At 42.3% G+C, this 18,922-nt stretch overlaps 1 protein-coding gene across 2 annotated transcripts in view; it reads right to left on the bottom strand.

Annotated features, from left to right (window-relative positions):
- LOC105490214 (ubiquitin specific peptidase 12) overlaps positions 1 to 18,922 on the bottom strand; it is a 124,022-nt gene that overhangs the window by 92,387 nt on the left and 12,713 nt on the right. Inside the window, exon 1 of one of the 2 annotated variants that reach the window (XM_011755619.2) lies at positions 12,878 to 13,098. The exons of the other annotated variant lie outside the window; for it this stretch is intronic. Within the exon in view, the coding sequence (XP_011753921.1) occupies positions 12,878 to 12,925 (48 nt within the window). The 5' untranslated portion in view covers positions 12,926 to 13,098. Of the gene's footprint in view, positions 1 to 12,877; positions 13,099 to 18,922 lie in introns of those variants that run through there. 2 annotated transcript variants of the gene reach the window in all.

Here is an 18,922-nt window from a genome sequence, read left to right as displayed (position 1 = left end):
AAAGGTACAGTAACAATATAGTATTATAATCCACACACACAGTTTCTGGTATTTTGTTATGGCAGCCCTAGGAAACCAATAAAATTATTGTTTAATAAAATGAAAATGTGCAAACAGTATTATACAACCAAACTTTTCAATATGATAGACACTGAAGATCATGGGAAATTAAAATGCACACAAGAGTTTTGACATGGAATGAAACATGATGACAACCAAAAATGTACACTATATGTTAAGAGAAAGATCAAGTAAAACAAATAAACCTGCAGTTTTAAATACTGTGTGTGCATGTGACACACACACACAATACCTCGTTTGTATATGCACAGGTAATGTCTGGCAATAAACACACACACATATCCCAACTCTTTCTAGCAATCGCTTCTTGGGAAAGGGTGGCCCCTCCTCCTTGTAAGAAATGAATTTTTTAAATTCACACAACTTTGCACTTTTAAAAATAGTAAGTGGTTTGGTTTTTCTTAAACTTCTAAAATTGCAAAATTTAAAGAAACTATCATTTCTAAGGAAATCAGACATCACATTTTTCTTTAAGAGTACATACAGTTAAACCTAAATAATTGAATACTTTTAAAATCCTCACTTTGGTAGTTCAAAAAACAATGTATCAATTACTAAATTACAAGGGCATATCTACCATCCCATCTCTAAAAGTTACCATGACATTATATTTCAGAGCCCATATTAAACACAGGCTGTTCCCAAAAATGTCAGGAAGAAAACAAGATTTTTCAAACACCATTTCATTTGCATCACGCATATAATTCTGGTGTTTTACAAGTGTTCTACCATTAAATTTCATTCCTCAACTAGGCCACACCTATTCAATCCAGCCTTCTCTATCAATATCCAGTAACGTCTGCAGAGGGCCTTGTTAACTTTGACGTCAACCAAAAATGTACTCTCTTTAACAATCTGTTCTAGATTTATCATCTATACATTTATCTAAACTCAAACTCTCCCTCACCTTTATTTTTTATCATTGTGAGATCTGAATCTGTGAAATGCCTAGCAATAGTATCACCATGTAGCCACTCAAAAAATGTCAGACTCCTATATAAGTTCCTTGGGAAAGCTAAAATTACAGAAGTCACATTCAACTTTACAAGTCAGCGAAGATGACCTCAGTCATCATTAACATAAAACGGCAAGAACATCACAGTAGGCTATTAGCACTGAAATGGTATAATAACTACAACCCAGTTTCAGAGATGAAAAGGAAAGATAGTAGACTATTAAAGCAGCTAACGTCTGGGATGAAAATGTGTAACAGAAGAGAGGCTTTAAGGACACAAGGAAGTAAAAACCTGAAACAGCAGAAGTGCGGAACACTTGTCACGAGCAGTAACCTGAGCAAAGGCAACTGTGCAGTCTTTAAAGAACGAAAATACCACCTTAAATACATACCATGTGTCAATTATGCCTCAATAAAGCTGGAAAAACTCAATAAAGAAACTAAACAGAGAACAAAAAAAGGTGACAGATTTCACTTGTATCTTTTCAGTTAAAAAGGGCAACATAATGTCTCCAACTAAGACAATGATACAAATATCCAAGCATTTTTATCGGGCTAAGGCTTGATTTGTATAGTGACAAAAATGACCAGAAGCAAAAGTTACCTCCTTTTAGTTTTCCATTTGCAAAGTTAAGTGAAGGCCTCTGCTTTAACCAGTCACAAGACAATGGCTGGTCCTTGTTCAGCAGAGTCCCCTGTGGAGGAGATATAAACCTCCTCAAATTGAAATTAAAAAAAAAAAAAATGCAATAAAAACAAAAGAAACTAACCAGTAAACTTAAAAAAAGTGAACTGTGTTTTATAAAAAAATATGAAACAAAAGACAACGAAAAGATTCTAATTTGCTTAGCAGAACCAAAAGCACAATATTTTTGGTTTTTTTTTTTTTTTTTTTTGAGACAGAGTCTCGCTCTGTCGCCCAGGCTGGAGTGCAGTGGCGCGATCTCGGCTCACTGCAAGCTCCGCCTCCTGGGTTTACGCCATTCTCCTGCCTCAGCCTCCTGAGTAGCTGGGACTACAGGCGCCCGCCACCGCGCCCGGCTAATTTTTTGTATTTTTAGTAGAGACGGGGTTTCACCGTGGTCTCGATCTCCTGACCTTGTGATCCGCCCGCCTCGGCCTCCCAAAGTGCTGGGATTACAGGCGTGAGCCACCGCACCCGGCTATTTTTGGTTTTGTTTTTGGTCTGTCATATCTAGTTTTTGAGCCTTTGATGTTTCAAATTTGTTCCAAATTTTGTCCACCTTTATATAAAAACCCTGACCACATCAGTCTGAAGAAATTATCAGCTTTAAACCTCTAGGTCCATCAAATAACAAACAGTGAAACCACTTGATTCCTATTCCTCATCTGTTCTTAAAAGAACCAAAACATCATGTTTCTGTTTTTTGTTTTGTTTTCCTTCAACCTTAAGTTCCAGAGTACATGTGCAGGATGTGCAGGTTTGTGACACAGGTAAACGTGGGTCATGGTGGTTTCCTGCACAGCTCAACCCATCTCCCTGGTTTAAGCCCAGCATCCATCAGCTATTCTTCCTGATGCTCTCCTTCCCGCCATCCTCCCCACAGGCCACACTGTGTGCTGTTCCCCTCCACAAAGCATCATCTTTCAAGGCCACTAAGTCTGAAACCTTCTAAACATTATATCCTGTTTTGTGCAAAAGAGAATCACCCTGCTCTATTAAGATATACCTCCTAACGCAAACTTCAAAGTCCCAGCTACCACCCCCAAGGTACCACCTTAATCATCCTGCATATGAGTCTCTTCATTAAACAAATTAAACAACCAGGGAACCTTTGCAACATCAGCAAAGAAAAACTGTGAAATGATATGCCAGAGAAACAGTAGAAATAATTTCTTCAAAGTTGTAACGGTTAGATTTTTGGACTAAGATAATCACATACAAAGCAGAATAAATGTTCATCTACAGAATCTCAAAGTATAAATGTATTTTCATTCCAAAGAACTAAAGCCTTGTATTTTATTGTCTCCTTACCACTACAACTTAAGTACTTTATGGCTTATTTTATTTGTGCCCAGATGGGCTCTTTCTAATTTTAAAGTCTCTTTTCAGGGATCCCTGAAAAACCCAGGTAGACCAATACTGTAGAAATAAAGGCAATTTACTTACTATAATTTTATACCTTAAAAAAATGTCACTAGTAGGGAATTACAGAGTTTACTGACATCAGAAGTTAACTACAGGCCAGGTGCGGAGGTTGACACCTGTAATTGCAGCATTTTGGGAGGCTGGGTAGATCGCTTGAGCTCAGGAGTTTGAGACCAGCCTGGGCAACATGGTGAAACCCTGTCTCTACAAAAAAATCAATTAAAAAGAAAAAACACCTGGGCGTGGTGGTGTGTGCCTGCAGTCCCAGATACTTGATGGCTAAGGCAGGAGGATAGCTTGAGCCTGGGGGGCAGAGGTTTCAATGAGGCGAGATTGCACCACTGCACTACAGCCTGGGCAACAGAGCAAGGCTCTGTCTCAAAAAAAAAAAAAAAAAAAAAAAAAAAAAAAAAGATAGCCACTCCGTGAACTGTAAATTCTTAACATACTAAAGATATTAAGGGCAATCTAAAACTTTGCTTCATGGATCACTAAAATACTCATTTTCAAACTCTGAAATGACTACACTTCGTCAAAGGTAACTTGTGAGCCCCGTTACAACTCCTCCAGTCCACAGTATCTTCATGTGCTTTCCATCCTTTCCTTAAGAGGGCATGGAGCCTTACCAACAATGCCCATGTAAGGGTGATGTTGATATGTATTTATAGTACAAAAGACGTTCACATGTGCCATCTCATCTGATCTAATGGGGAAATTATTATTCCATTTCATAACTGAAACTTAAATGGTTTCAGTTATGAAACCATTTAACTAATGGCCTACCCAAGTGAAAACAATTAGTGAGGGACGTGGGACTCAAAGTCACACACACAGAGATACGCAGCTGAAAAGTCAGGAATAAAAATTCCCCAATTTCTTTTCTGAAAAGGAGTAATTTGTCTCAACCATCAAATCTGCAGCACATTGCCCTGTAGATGTCATCACGAGTTTGCATGTCTAGAAATGGGGACCCCATCCCGAGCTGCTGTGGGGTTGACTTTAAGCTTCCTTTTCCATTTTGTGAAAATGGGGCTAATATCACCTAACCTTTCATGGATCTTCAAGATGACAGATAGAGAAACACTAACAACAAAAACAAAATAAAATTAATGCTTTTGAAATATCTCAAAAAAAATCTATTGTTAATTTTCTTAGGTGTGACAATAGTATTGTGTTACTGTTAAAGAGACTGCCCTTTCATTTTAGGTCGGTTTTTTATTAAGCAATATTTTGTTTTTTATCCAATCTGATAGTTCCTTTAATACAATGCAGGTAAGTCTGATGCATTTGATGATGATGATTAAGGAACTAGAACAGCTTATTTCTTCCACCTGTGTTTTCTATCATGCTTTTTCGTTTTGTTTTTCCTATTTTCCTTCCCTCAGAGTTGGAATGGTAACGTTTAAATGTCTGCTGGTATGGAACCAAGAAAATTCACTTCTTGTGTGGGTGTGTATTTATGTATTTATCCTTAATTTTTTAACATGTATATACAATCCTAAATTTTCCAATAGTGGTTGTTTAGTTGGCTCTTAAACAAGGAGGCCCTTAACAAGTTTTAAAAACCCACTGAACTGTCCTTGTATCCCACCCATCTTGTTTTGTTTTCATTTTATATTCTTAAAAAAAAATACAAGCAAATTTTGAACAGTCAATGTAATTCAATTTACCAGCATATTTTTACCAACTCCATTGTTTCTTATATCCTCATGACTGTCCTCTGGACTTACATTTCCTCAGGCTAAACACATACTTTAATAATCATTTTAATGCACATCAATAGTTGGTAAACTCTTGGTACTTCTTTAAATATTCCCCCTTCCTACTCTCCAGCCTTATTGTTCACAAGATCCGCTTTCATGCCAAACCACCTACAGAGCCTAAGAGTAACACGTTATCTGTTTACATCTGGTATCCCATCCCTCCATATCCACGTAATAAAGCCCATTCATTTTACAAAGTTCAACTCTCTTCTAAGAAGCTTTTTCCTGAAGCCCTCTTCTCTCTCCCAGAACCACCTTCTCTTTCACATATAATTACCATCACTTATACCAATGAGAAAAATACCTCATTGTGTGCATTTGTTTTATATGTCCATCCTCTTCTACAATACTGTAAGTAGAGCTGGTTTTTAATCTTTTTCTCATCATGACACACAAAGAAAATAGTATATGAAGAGCCCACAAGAATATAGAGATAGCCAGGTGCAGTGGCTCACATGAGCAACAGAGCAAGACCTGTCAAAAAAAAAAAAGCAGCAGCCGCTGCCACAGGTAAGACAGGTAAGTCTGCTCTCACCAGAAAGGGACTGGCTAAGTGTCTCGGATCAACCCAGATATCTCCAGGCTGCCCAGGGGTCAAGAGGATTACTTCCTCAGCACAACTATAACCCACTAAGGACACACTGAATGGGAAGTTCCAGAAGACCAGAGTTTATCACAGTCATCTTCATGTTCTCAAAACCCACATGCAGCCTGATATAATGTAGGTCTCCATGAATCCTTCCTCAAAGTACTTAAGAAAAAGCACTCTACTCCCACAAAAAGGAAAAAAAAAATCACTAGCATTAGGTAGAGGCTTAGTAGGTCACTAAAATAAAATCAAAGGCAACAGTACTCTTACTCCACTGAACAGTACTATGATTTAAACCACCATTTACAAGCAGAGAATGCATGGATGGTTCCTCTACCCACGAAGCATTTCAGTAAGAACATCTGTCCATTATCACTGAAATAAACATCTACTTCTTGTTTTCAGCTGGAAATAAATTTGTATTGGTAGGTAGCTTTGGACATGTGGCTCACTACAGATAAATAAAGCAAGTTTACACATCTCTTCTTTAGATACAACACACTGTTTAGAAGAAGCTAACGGTCCTTCTTACAGAGAAGCAGAAGAATATCATAAGCCAAGGCACACAGAGGGCTACAGCACCTCACACAGTGAAGCTGTTAAATTTCTTATACTTTACACTATCACAAAAGTCTTCTTGAGTTTTGCTGTGAAAAAGCAAAGACTTACTAGTTTTTTTCCTAAATAAATGTATATAAACGGCCACTCTAACCTCCTACAGCAAATTCTGCACATAAGATAGCAAAAGATCGAATGTTATACATAAGTATTTTCAACAATACTGGGCCTCCAATTGAGAGTTTTCAGTTCAGCAAGCATAACTCTTCATAATCAACTCTTCACTTACAACTTTCTCCCAACACTTTAAAGCATGGTGTAGATATGTAAATATCCCTCTTCTAGACTAGGAGATTGGGACTGTAGGTTTTAGACAAGATATCTAAGAGAAAGGTGGGTAAGTTCAATGTAAGCCAACAAGAGATGTTATTCTCTTGTTATGCTTCCTAAAGGACAGAGCATAAGGAAATTAAATATAATATGGACTCAGTAAATAGAAAAATCTGAAAGGAAATAAGTCCTGAAGCTAACGTGAATATACACAGCTTGTTCTAGTAATGACAAAAAGCTGCTGTGCCTTTTTTTTTTTTTTTAGTATAAAATAAGGTAAGATAGATTTTTCTTCTAAAAGTATTAAATTGGTGAAAAAGTAATTGCGGTTTTTGCCATTCTCAATTTACCTAAACTTGTAAAATATGTTTGAGAATGTCACAAATGAGACCAGTTATTTTTGTTACCAAAGAAATAAATTATTCTATAAACTATTCAAAATACAGAAAGAAGACAATCTACATTCCTAGCTTTCATACTACCAATTAATCCACTTAATTTCAAAATAAGTGCTTTCTCAGGGCTATGTACTACTAATAAACTAACATTTCTTACAATGAAAAGGAACTGACAATTGTATTACACAAATTTCCATTTTGGTTAGTATATGTTGAGCTAATAATTAGTAGTGCCAATGAATGAATACTTTTTAACACAGGGAGGGGAGCAAATCATGTTAAAGGGTAATAACAACAGCCAACATGACACAGTGATTCCCATGGGCCAGGTACTAGTCAACAACCTATGAACTAGATGTTATTTTACTCTCATTTTACATGTACAGAGAAGTAACTTGTCCAAGGTCATACTCCTAACTGAAGAAATAAATGTAAAATCTCAAAAAAATTCAAATCCCTTAATGGTACTGGCAAAGAAAAAAGTGTCAAAAATTAGCAAAGAGCTTTGTGAATTATTAGCCTGTTGGTGACTAAAATGGTGGTTCAGTAACCTTAAGTAAATGGTTTTAAATAAAGAAAAATATATTTAGACTGTAAAATCTAGGAAACTAAGTGAAATTCATGCTTAACTACGTCTGATTCTATGCTTTTTATATTATCTAAAACATAATTAGAACTCCCAAAATGTTCTAGAAATGGGCCATAGAGCAAAAAATAATAATTTTTTTAAAAGAGCTCCTAAAATGATGAAACTGATACCAATGATCATTTATAAACTATCAAAGGATCAGAATTTTAGATCCAGAAGGAGACAAGCATATAAGGAATATCTATTAAAGGGTGTCTAGTCCAATCCCTTAATTTCACAGATGAGAAAAACTAACTCGAAGTTTTAAGAAACTTTCCCATATGTACACATCTAAATGTCAAAATCTGGACTAGAATTTACCTTCTGGTCCAACTGCTCTTTTTATTATACCATGCTGTCAAATACATAATAAAATACCATATTAAGTTTCTGGAATAGGACTACTAAAAGAGAAACCAAAACAAAATTAGATTATTTAAATCTAAAAAGGTTTCTGGAAAGGAATTACACAAAGTATGCAAACGCTTAAATGATACTTCCTGAGACAATAAAAGCTTCAGAAGAGCTAGAATAAATAGGAGTTTAAAGGCAGGAAGAAAGGAATTTGGTAAATGATAAAAAGGAGGCAGACTCAATTTGGGGGGACTGGGTCAAAAGTCTAGAATCAAGTAAGACAACGAGAAATGTGACAACATCTCGCTGAAACTGGCCAACGTGGATCGTGGTAGGGCAGATAATTAACCTACTTTGAGACCTATTAGCCACTTAATAGCAAAAGGTGGAAGGAAAAAGTCACCAGAAGGTAAGCAAAGCCATATGATATAAAATAAGACCGTAATATTTACACACATGCCACATAATTGAATATGGTATTTAAAACTAGTTTTCCAGCATATAAAAAATTTCAGACCATAACAAGTCTTATCTTTGTGATAACTAAGTGCCTAAGATTAGAATAAACCACCTCTTATAAAATTCCATTTCTACTAACTGTATCACTTTACCCTCTAATAATCATTAAATGGGTTATAACCTGTCAACGCCCTAGTACCCTACCATTATGCTTTACTGGGCCAATCTCACCAACTCATCACTTTGTAACATTAAACTCATGTTCATCCTAAAATTGGGCAAATTTTAGGATGGGCAGGAATGATGATAATGATAACATAATAATCGTTCATGGGAAAACAGTGTAAAATTATATCCAGGGAATACAACTCAAGTTTTTTAAAAAGTCAAAGACAATATGCTCTGGAAGGTAAAAACTGACCTTCCTTTTGCTTCTTAGAGTTTTTATATTTTCCAGATTTCTATGAGAATGTATCATTTTTAATGTCCAAAATGTATTTTAGACAAATTCAAAAGATGAGTAGGCTTAAATAAAACTTCCATTAATACTTCTTCTAAATGTTCTCTCCCCACCAAGCTCAAACATTCCTTTGACCAAACATTTATGTAATAGAAGATTCCTTATTTTTGAGGTTTTCTTATTTTTTTAAAGGCTTAAGAAGCTTAAGTTTTGTTCATTCTTTAAATGAACACACAAAAATTAGATAAGTAAAACAATGGCAACTCACGTCTGAATGCTCCTATCATGGAAGCACTATTTTACTAACAAAATATTAATTTACAAATAAGTATTTCATTAATAAAAGGACTACATCCACCCTATTTCTTGAGAAAGAAAAAGAAATTTCATTATTTAATATAATATTCTTGCTATATGAAGAGGAGACTTTCACACACACACACATTGCCAACAAAGCATGGGCTTTGAGGCTTGCCCCAGCTTTCTTTTTTTTCAGTAGTAAGGATAAATTCCACTGACCACACATATCCTTACCTGGGACCCCAGTGAGACTCGAGCAGTAAGAAAAGGCAAACATTTTCCATGTATGTCCTTTCTAATTTATGTTTAAAAAAATTGTGTTATTAAAACAGAACAAAAAAGAAAAAGACAGTCAGCTTTACCTGTGCCTTTCTTCAGCAAGTAAAGTTTACCACGCTCAGGGTGCTGTGCCAGGCACAGGCATTCTCAGAAGTAAAGCCCGTCGGACTCTCCTAGCACCTACCTTTACCAGCTTTGGCCTCATTACCACCATGATCTAATGGATCTAATCTCATGCCCTCGTAACCGGGGGTGGGCAAGCAGCCAGGCCAGTGCCACCCCACGATCTAACTCTACCCACCTCCTGCACCAACAACTTCTCCGTTGTCCTGTCCCCCTCCCAATAACGCCTTCCTAACCATGACTCCTACAACCCAAATAGGAAGAGAAAATAATGATCAGAGGCAGAGCTAACATTTATGGAGCTAACAGTAAGTAGTTCCAGCCCCAAAGCAGGGGCTGTCCTGACCACTACTGCATCCTCATGACGGACCACCCGGATTAGCCACCTCAACTGCAAAACAGAGCCCCCCTCTACATGTATTCTGTCACTTTTCCCGTTATTTCACACTTATTAAGTACAATATTAAATATCAGGTAGTTCATTCTCTGTGCCAGGCCCTGAAACTACTTCAAAGGCAAAATAAACACCATGTGATACTGAAAATGTATTATTTCATGGACAAATTAAAAAGAGGTATTTCAAGAGGTACCCTTGAAAATGTACTCATTGCAATCTAAACATAATCACTATTTGGTTCAGGCTATAATACTAACTTACGAAAAACAAGTTTTACTAATTTTCACATGTAAGCAGAATACTAGTGATCTAAAATAAGACACAGCCGAACAGATTTGTTTTTAACAGTTACTTAACCCAATTAAGGTATTGCAGATTTGCCCAGGTACCTTGTTTTAACAAACGAAAAAATTACGTATACTTCAGTATCTACAGAATAAAATTTCAACTCATCCTAAATGTTTTCGCAGCTGCTGACTCTGAGAAGTATTCTGTTTAAGTCCAGCCCATCTTCTCTCCACATTCCATACACACACAGCCGTATCATCCCTGCTTCACCCGGCATAGCAGGAGGAGACAGGAAGGACTCTGGAAAACTTTTATACTGAATGCAGAACTTGGTACTCCAGATCAAACTGCAGGAGTAAATGATAATCCTTCCCCTTCAAGGCCCTCATAATTAAGAGTTCAAAGAAAATTTTACTACACAGTAAGCATAAGGTGCTACTGAGATTACAAAAATGCCATTAAACTGTAGGAAGGGGATGGAGGGTGGGGTTGGACAGGGGTAGGATTATTGAAGTAAGGAGGCTCCCTGCTTAACAGACAGCTACACACACTCTCCAGACGAGAAGGAAAAGGGGTGTGGCGGGGAGGAGCGTTCCAAGCCTAGCAAAACCACCTACAAAGCCAAAGAGGTATCTCTGCTTTTCAATTTTGTGATTCTAGAGGACAGATGGCAATTTTCTTTAAAGAATAAGACTGCAAACTACTGAGATATTTAGCACTGTTTGGGGGTGCATTCGAATGTATTCAAATATGAATACGGACACACCGAATTTTAATAGTACCTTTGGAACAATCTCATTTGGCCAGGCACTATTTGCCAACAATACACACACACCCCACATGTAATTAACGTATCTGGGTGGAAGCCCTAGAAAGAGCTTCTGAGTTTGACATCCTTGAGATCAGAATCCCACTTACTAAGTGTGTGACCCTGGCAAATCCCTGTGTCTCACTGTCCTAATCTGATTACAGCATACATTTATTGTTTACTTGAATACTGTTTGTGTCCATGAGCAAGAATGTAAACACCATGAAAGCAGGGGCTGCCCTGACCAATACTGCATCCCCAGCACTCAGCCCCGCCTCTAGCACTTAGTAGCTGCTAAATGTATACTTGATATACAGTACTTGAGTGAATGAATAGTCGGTCAAGAGTATCACACCACTCCTGAAATCCTAGTCTTTGACAACGAACTATGACCCATACAATGTGTGTAGCTCAGCAATCTGGCAAAATTGTCACTGTAAAAGACCTAATTATCGCATTCCTTTTGAAACTGACTAATAATTGGCATATCTAAAAATAATTAGCCCAAACAATCCTCGAAAATCATTTTAACATAGTCCATTTAATACCAGTGCTTTCCTAAAATGTAAACTGTGAGAAAGAACAATCATCCAGTTGGGAAACGGAGTCTTCAATGATTCATCCTTCAGTATGATTTCTTTAATACTGTCGATTTTATGTCCACCTGATTTCAGCCATTTTTTGTACTGTTCCTCAGCGTGCAGGAGAGAATCTGCTTTTAAAGCATCTTTCAGATCTGATTCACCACTCCTTAAAGAAAAATATATACAATGTACAACCCTTGGACGGAAAATTGCTTGGGGATCTCCTATATGAAATCAGTTGCATAAATAGGACCAGTGAGACGTGAAACACAAGATTTCAGAAGTCTTTAATAACAACCACTAGGCCCACGTTGCAAAGAACAACTTTTTTCGGTGATGACTCATAAATTATGATCCCTACATATAAGCTCATGAGGAGCTAATGAAACGAATTTGTCTCATCATGTGGAAAACTGTGGTCCTTCTGGCCACGCACAAAACACCAAGTTTCAAACGCGCCCACGTTTTGCTTAATTCGGGACTTCCAGCGGGCATTAGCACTTTTCCCTTACAGTCTATTTAAACGCCCTAGGAAAACAAATACGGTCGCCTTGGCAGGCGGTCCCCGCACAGACACACCTAGCTCCAGCCACATACAGATGTGTCTGGTGGGCTGAAGTAAATAAATGACAGGAAAGCTAATGCTGCTTTTCAAGATTAACGTGCATTCCCAGAGACAAGACTGCCACCTGGACACACGGCTGGAAACGGGAGAGCATGTGCCTCTCAGAGGAGAAAATGGAGAGAATTTCAACAGTACTTATTTAAACTTTCCACCTTCACACACGCCCCTTTCCCCCAGCGCGGGGTCGGGGACTCGGCCCAGCCAGCGGCGCGAGGAAATCTGCACTTGACTTCCGTCCTCTCCCAGGCGGGAAAGAGCGCTGCCCGCCACGGCCGAGACCCTTCCTTCCTGCCCGCCGACCCCCACCCCGCCCGGGGACCCCTCCCGCTCGGCGCGCGACCAGGAGGAAATGCAGCCCGCGCGGCTCCGCGCCCCCTCGCCGGCGACCCCGGCCCGGTGCCGCGCTCCGACTCGCGCGCGCCCACCCCTCGCCCCGCCACAGGCCCAGCCCGTCTCGGCTCTCAGCCCCGCGCCCCAAGCGCACCCCAGCAGTTCAGCCGGGGGCTCCCGGAGGCCGGTGCCCGCCCCACGCCACGTCCGGCACAGTCGCCCCCTCACCGCCACCCTCGCGCCGCCCTGGCCCACCAGGCGGCGCCCCCTCCCCAGCCGCCTGGGCCGCTCACCCCCGCGCTCCCCGCCTGCTCGCCGTCCAACCGCCCCCGCCCGGGCCGCCCGCCCGCCCGCCCCCGCGCTAGGCCCTGCGGGCAGCCACCGGGAGAGGCGGCTCCAGCGCCGCCCGCCCGTCCGAGAGGTCCCGGCTGCCCCTGCCGCCCGCTCGCCGCACCTACCATGGTACAGATGGAGGCGAATTTGGAGACTGTCATTAGGATTTCCATCCGGCCAGCGCCATCTTCCACCCAATCACAGCGGCGGCGGCGGGCGGGGGAGGAGGAGAGCCGGGCCGCCCGCTCGCACCGCAGCCCGCGGGCGGACCCCGAGCCGCCGCGGACCCACGCACCGAACCCGCTGGGCCGCCGCTGCCGTCGTCGCCGCCGGCGCTCAGGCACTCCCGGCCTCGGGCCCCAGCCCCCGCCTGCCGGCCGCCGGCCCGCCCCCGGCTCCGCCCCAGCGCAGGACGCAGCCGCTGCCTCCGGGCCCGCGCCTGCCCGCGAAGCCGCCCGCCGCCCACCCCGCCCAGCGCGCAGAGGAGCGGGCTCCGCCGAGGCCCTAATGCCCGGCCTGCCAGGCAGCAGCGCGGCCCGGCGGCGCAGCCCCGCCCACCCCTCGGCGCCCCCTCCGCGGCCGGCGAGCGCGAGGCGGGGAACTCCGGCCCGGCCCCACCCCGCGCGCGGCAGAGGGCAGGACCGAAGGCGGGCACCGCCTCCTGCCCGCGTCCCTGCGGTCCTAGAGCCGGGCGCTTAGAGGCCCCGCGTAGGAAGGGGCGCGGCGGGGAGGCGCGGGGGCGAGGGAGGCGGCGGCGACCTGGGAGAACCTCGAGGGGACCAGCTGCGACACCCACCGCGGGCGAGGGGACGGCGAGCCCCCGCTGCCTAAACAGAAAACGGAGGCGATGATCTGGGTAACTACGCGCGGAGTGGGAGGAAACCTGCTCTGACAGCTAAGATAACCCGGGTTACCCAAGCACTTGGTTTGTTTCTTTTTACGTATATTGGATGAATCACCGGAGTCAAACACAACTTAGAAAAAGACAAAATAATTAAATAAAAATGAAGAGGCAAAGAACGAATTACACGTTTAACTCTTTGAATTAAGAAGAAATAAGTAATGGGGGAAGGAGAGGAGCAAATCCTGCTGGCCTGTTGGCCGTAAATTTATAACAGGCTTCTAAATATCTGCACATTGAGCTGCAAAATAGGGAAGATCTCAAGCCAGCAGTGATGATATTACCAGAGACAAGAAGCCCGCAAGCAAGAAAAATGCCCTGTGAGAAATCCTTAGGCAGTGCTGGCTACTGGCATGGGTAGTTCCTCTTTTCTTCTTTTCTAAAATTCATATTTGCACCCTGTTCTTCATGCCTGGCAGCTCAGCTTTATTTTTTCCTATTTGAGAAAGTAGCTCAAGTGAGTAGAATAACTTCATAAATTACTATGTTAGAAAGCTTGTGGCATCTTCGATGGGTGAACTCGTGATGGGGTACTTTTCTGGGTTCCCCTAATTCAGTGGGATTGAGGATCTGAATTCAGGCAGAGCTGTAAAATCAGAAGTGCCTCACCTCACGGGTTCAAAGCACTCAAAAACAAAGCATTCAAACAAAATTTAAGTGAAAAATAGACTTCTGGTACATGAATACTGTTTCCATAGAGATTCCATTATAAGCTTGCTTGGGGGGAGAATGCAGATTGAATATAACTAAATCCCATGGTAGCCGGCCTGGTTCTCCAAGCGCCTGCCTCCATGGAAGCCGAGAGCCCTGATACCCCAGCCAGGGGCTTCCCTCTCTAGACTTGCAAGCATCACCCACCTGAAGTCTTTCTTGCTCTTTTCTAACCCCTGTTTGGACAAGGGTTTCTACATCTTAGACCTCTAGGGCCCACTTGGGCTTTGTCCGAGTGTCCCCATGCCCGTCTGTCTGCCCATCCTGATAAACAAACAGCTGTGGTCATCCTGTCCTTTCCCCTTGCTGTTCTATTCCAGCAAACAGATTTGATGTGCCAGAACTTTAGCCCTGCCTCCATCCCGCTAACCACCCATACACCTCCTTGTCCATTAATCCTAACGTGTCACAGGAACAAAAGCCACCGGCTTTACATGTAAGTTTATATAAGAACAAGGCCTTTCTAAAGTGAATTTCTAGGCCTGGTATGGTGGCTTACACCTGTCATTCCAGCACTTTGGGAGGCCGAGGCGGTTGGATTACTTGAGGTCAGGAGTTGGAAGACCAGCCCGGCCAACATGGTGAAGTCCCGTCTCTACTAAATACAAAAATTAGTCGGGTGCAGCGGTGCACGCCTGTAATCGCAGCTACTCAGGAGGCTGAGGCACAAGAATAGCTTGGATTCTGGAGGTGGAGGTTGCAGTGAACTGGGATTGCGCCACTGCACCCCAGCCTGGGTGACGGAGTGAGACTGTCTCTCGAAAATAAATAAATAAATAAATTTCTAGGCTGGGCACAGTGGCTCAGGCCTGTAATCCCAGCACTTTGGGAGGCTGAGACAGGAGGATTGCTTGAGCTCAAGACCAACTTCCTTGCGACCAGGGAGTTCAAGACCAGCCTGGGCAACATAGTGAGACCTTGTCTCTACTAAAAGTAAAAATAAAATAAATCAGTGGTGCATGGTGGCACATACCTATAGACCCAGCTACTTGGGAGGCGAGGTGGGAGGATCACTTAAGCCCAAGAGATCCAGGTGGCAGTGAGCCATGATTGAGCCACTACACCATAGCCTGAGCGACAGACCGAAACCCTGTCTCAAAAATACAGCGCAATGGCTCTTGCTGTTGTAATCCCAGCACTTTGGGGGGCTAAGGCGCGTGGATCACTTGAGGTCAGGAGTTCGAGACCAGCCTGGCCAACATGGAGAAACCCCGTGTCTACTAAAACTACAAAAATTAGTTGGGCATGGTGGTGAGCACCTGTGATCCCAGCTACTGGGGAGGCTGAGGCAGGAGAATCGCATGAACCTGGGAAAAACCAGTGAGTCGAGATTGCGCTACTGCACTCTAGGTTGGGCGACGGCGCAAGATTCCATCTCAAAAATAAAACGTAAATTAAAAAAGAAATAAAATGGATTTCTGTTAGAATTATCTGGAGTCGTGTCTAGCTGATGTTGGAGCCGTCTAAATTCACAGGTAAAATCATGAAACCTGATCACAGAGCCTCACAATGCCTTGTCTCCTATGGTCGACTGGAGAGGCAACAAACATAAAAGAGAGATTCTTGAATCTATGTGCTAGGTGGTGTACTGAGTGTTCTTTACCATATGTCATGCAGTTGGAGAATAAGTTTGGCTGAAATGCCACACTTTTGGACCCTGAGCTTGGAAAGGGTAATCTGGCTTTAGAACACAGCTTTACACAGCTGTGTAATCAGCTTTACAAAGAGCTTCCCTGTGCCTAGCAAAAGATGAGTTTGTGTAAAACTGACTCCTTTTGGGCCTTCTTGAATATGCAAACTACAAAATATGCCCAGATGCCTCAGGGACTAGGCAAGTAAATGAACTATGTCCAACCTTAATCCATTTAGTCAGCACAGCATTTTATAATTTTTTCATTTTCATACCTTTACACAAGCCTACACTCTCCAGTTCCTTACAGTCTGCCTCAAATTTTCCGTTACTCATTCTGTTCAACAGTTTAACATAAGTCACTTTATTATATAGTTCTGCCACCTCTCTTCTCCCTGAAGGCATGTGGGTTCACACCAGCTCACATAAATGAGTGAAGCTTTGCTTGTGATGGGTTGGGAAAGAAAGTGGTGGGGAGAGGTCCAGGAAGGGTTGTGACCATTTTATCCAAGCTTCACAATAACCCGATGAAGCAGGTGTTATGATTATCCCCACGTTTAGATAAGGAAACCAAGGTACAGAGATAACTTCTCCAGGGTTGCACAACCAACTAGTAAGCAGTGGAACTAAGGTTTGAACCTAGCTCCAGGAGCCACACCTGTGTCCACTCTACTACACCAGCTTTGTAAAAGTATTTTATTTTGATTCTGGCAGGATGAGGTTGAGAGGCACCGACTCTTTTGGGACTTGCATGAAGGTTTAAGCTACAAAAAAAATACTCAAATAGGTATTTCTTTGTTTCACTTTCCTCATCTGGAAAATAAGGGTAACAATTATGTTACAAGGATAAAACATGTTTCAAATAGTGTCTGGCATTCAACACAAAATGGAGAGCTTAGAATGGACAGTCAAAGTCAACATTTTAAAAGTTGGGGGCACAGTCACTCACGCCTGTAATCCCATCACTTTGGGAGGCCAAGGCAGGCAGATCACGAGGTCAGGAGATCAAGACCATCCTGGCTAACATGGTGAAACCCCGTCTCTACTAAAAAATTAGCTGGGCGTGGTGGCGGGCACCTGTAGTCCCAGCTACTTGGGAGGCTAAGGCAGGAGAATGGCGTGAACCCGGGAGGCAGAGCTTGCAGTGAGCCAAGATCACGCCACTGCACTCCAGCCTGAGCAAGAGAGAGAGACTCCATCTCAAAAAAAAAGTTGGGGTGGGCAAATACAGCCCTCAGGCTGCCAGCTTGCTCCTCCAGATTTAATGAGCCTCTGCTATGTGCCAGCCACCTGCTTAGTACTTCAGATACATATTCCAATGTAACCCTTACAATGACCTTACAGATCCATCATTTCATACTTATTTTACACACAAGGGAGTATAACATTCATCATTGCACTAACCAGCACATACAGGGCCAGGATCCACACAAAGGCTCTGACTCTAAAACCTGTGGTCTCTCCACTTCTTTACCCAACCTCTTAATAGTTGAAGGAATCAACCTGCTTGGTGGCATTCATTAATATCATCCAGCCATCCAGCAACAGATGTCAATCAAAACAGTAATTGTTTTATTGGCTTGCATCAACAAATCAGCGACTTACTTTTCAAGCCCTTTTTTTTTTTTTTTTGAGACGGATTAATTTTGGGATTATAGGCATGAGCCACCACACCTGGCTGATTTTGTATTTTTAGTAGAGACAGGGTTTCACCATGCTGGCCAGGCTGGTCTCGAACTACTGACCTCCAACCAACACGATACATTTCAAGGCTCCTCAAGCACTAACAAATATTCTGCCTGCTTTTCTGAATCTCTTCTTCGGGTTGGAGTTCCCCATTTTCTTTTCAGCATTTGCTCAGCTCTAATGAGAAAGTTCATCAGAAAAAAAAAAAAATAGCACAAGAAAATGAAACATCCTCTGGAGTCTGAGAATCCTCTAGCATCTAGGTCTAACTTCCTCATTCCTAACTCTGATTTTCTTTATTTGTGCCCTTAGAGTTTTTCCTATGGATACAGTGTCTTCCTTCATCTTGCCTCAGAGGTACTTAGTATTTATTGACTAAGTAAACAGGATTTAGAGATATACAATACATTGCTGAATAATTGAGCAATCAGAAGGGATCATGTTTGTGTTTCAGTTTGTCAACATGTTCTACGTTTTTTTGTTTTTTTTTTTTTTGAGGTGGAGTTTTTCTTGTTTTTTTTTGTTTTTTTTTTTTTTTTTTTTTTTGAGGCTCTTGCCATCCAGACTGGAGTGCAATGGCGCAATCTTGGCTCACTGCAACCCCCACCTCCCAAGTTCAAGCAATTCTCCTGCCTCAGCCTCCTGAGTAGTTGGGATTACAGGCACCCACCACCACTCCTGGCTAATTTTTTCGTATTTTTAGTAGAGATGGGGTTTCGCCATGTTGGCCATGAAACTCCTAAATGTGAAAACTAAATATGAAACTCCTAACCACAGCTGATCCACCTTCCTCGGCCTCCCAAAGTACTGGGATTACAGACATGAGCCACCGCGCCCAGCCAGCTATCTCTCTTTCTGTCTCCCACTTTTCACAGAAGAAGAGTGTCTAATGAAAGCATTTGGAAAGGTATCCCCGCAGGGCGTGGTGGTTCACACCTGTAATCCCAGCACTTTGGGAAGCCAGGCAAGTGGATCGCTTGAACCCAGGAGTTACAGACCAGCCTGGGCAACATGGTAAAACCCTGTCTCTATTGAAGAAAAAAAAAAAAAAGTTACTACATACTAGAGTCTTCTCTACTTCTTTCTTCCCTTCTTCTTCTTCCCTTCCTCCTCCTCTTCTCCCTCGTCCTCTTCTTCCTCTTCTCTTCTTCTTCTTCACCTCTTTCTCCTCATTCTTCTTGTTCTTCTCTTTCTTTTTCTCCATCTCCTCCTCCTCTTCTCCCTCCCTCCTCCTCTCCCTGT

The sequence above is a fragment of the Macaca nemestrina genome, chromosome 16 (genome assembly GCF_043159975.1).
Source record: "Macaca nemestrina isolate mMacNem1 chromosome 16, mMacNem.hap1, whole genome shotgun sequence".
Taxonomy (NCBI): domain Eukaryota; kingdom Metazoa; phylum Chordata; class Mammalia; order Primates; family Cercopithecidae; genus Macaca; species Macaca nemestrina.
Note: the sequence above shows the minus strand (reverse complement) of the source record. Positions and strands in the feature narration are given on the sequence as shown.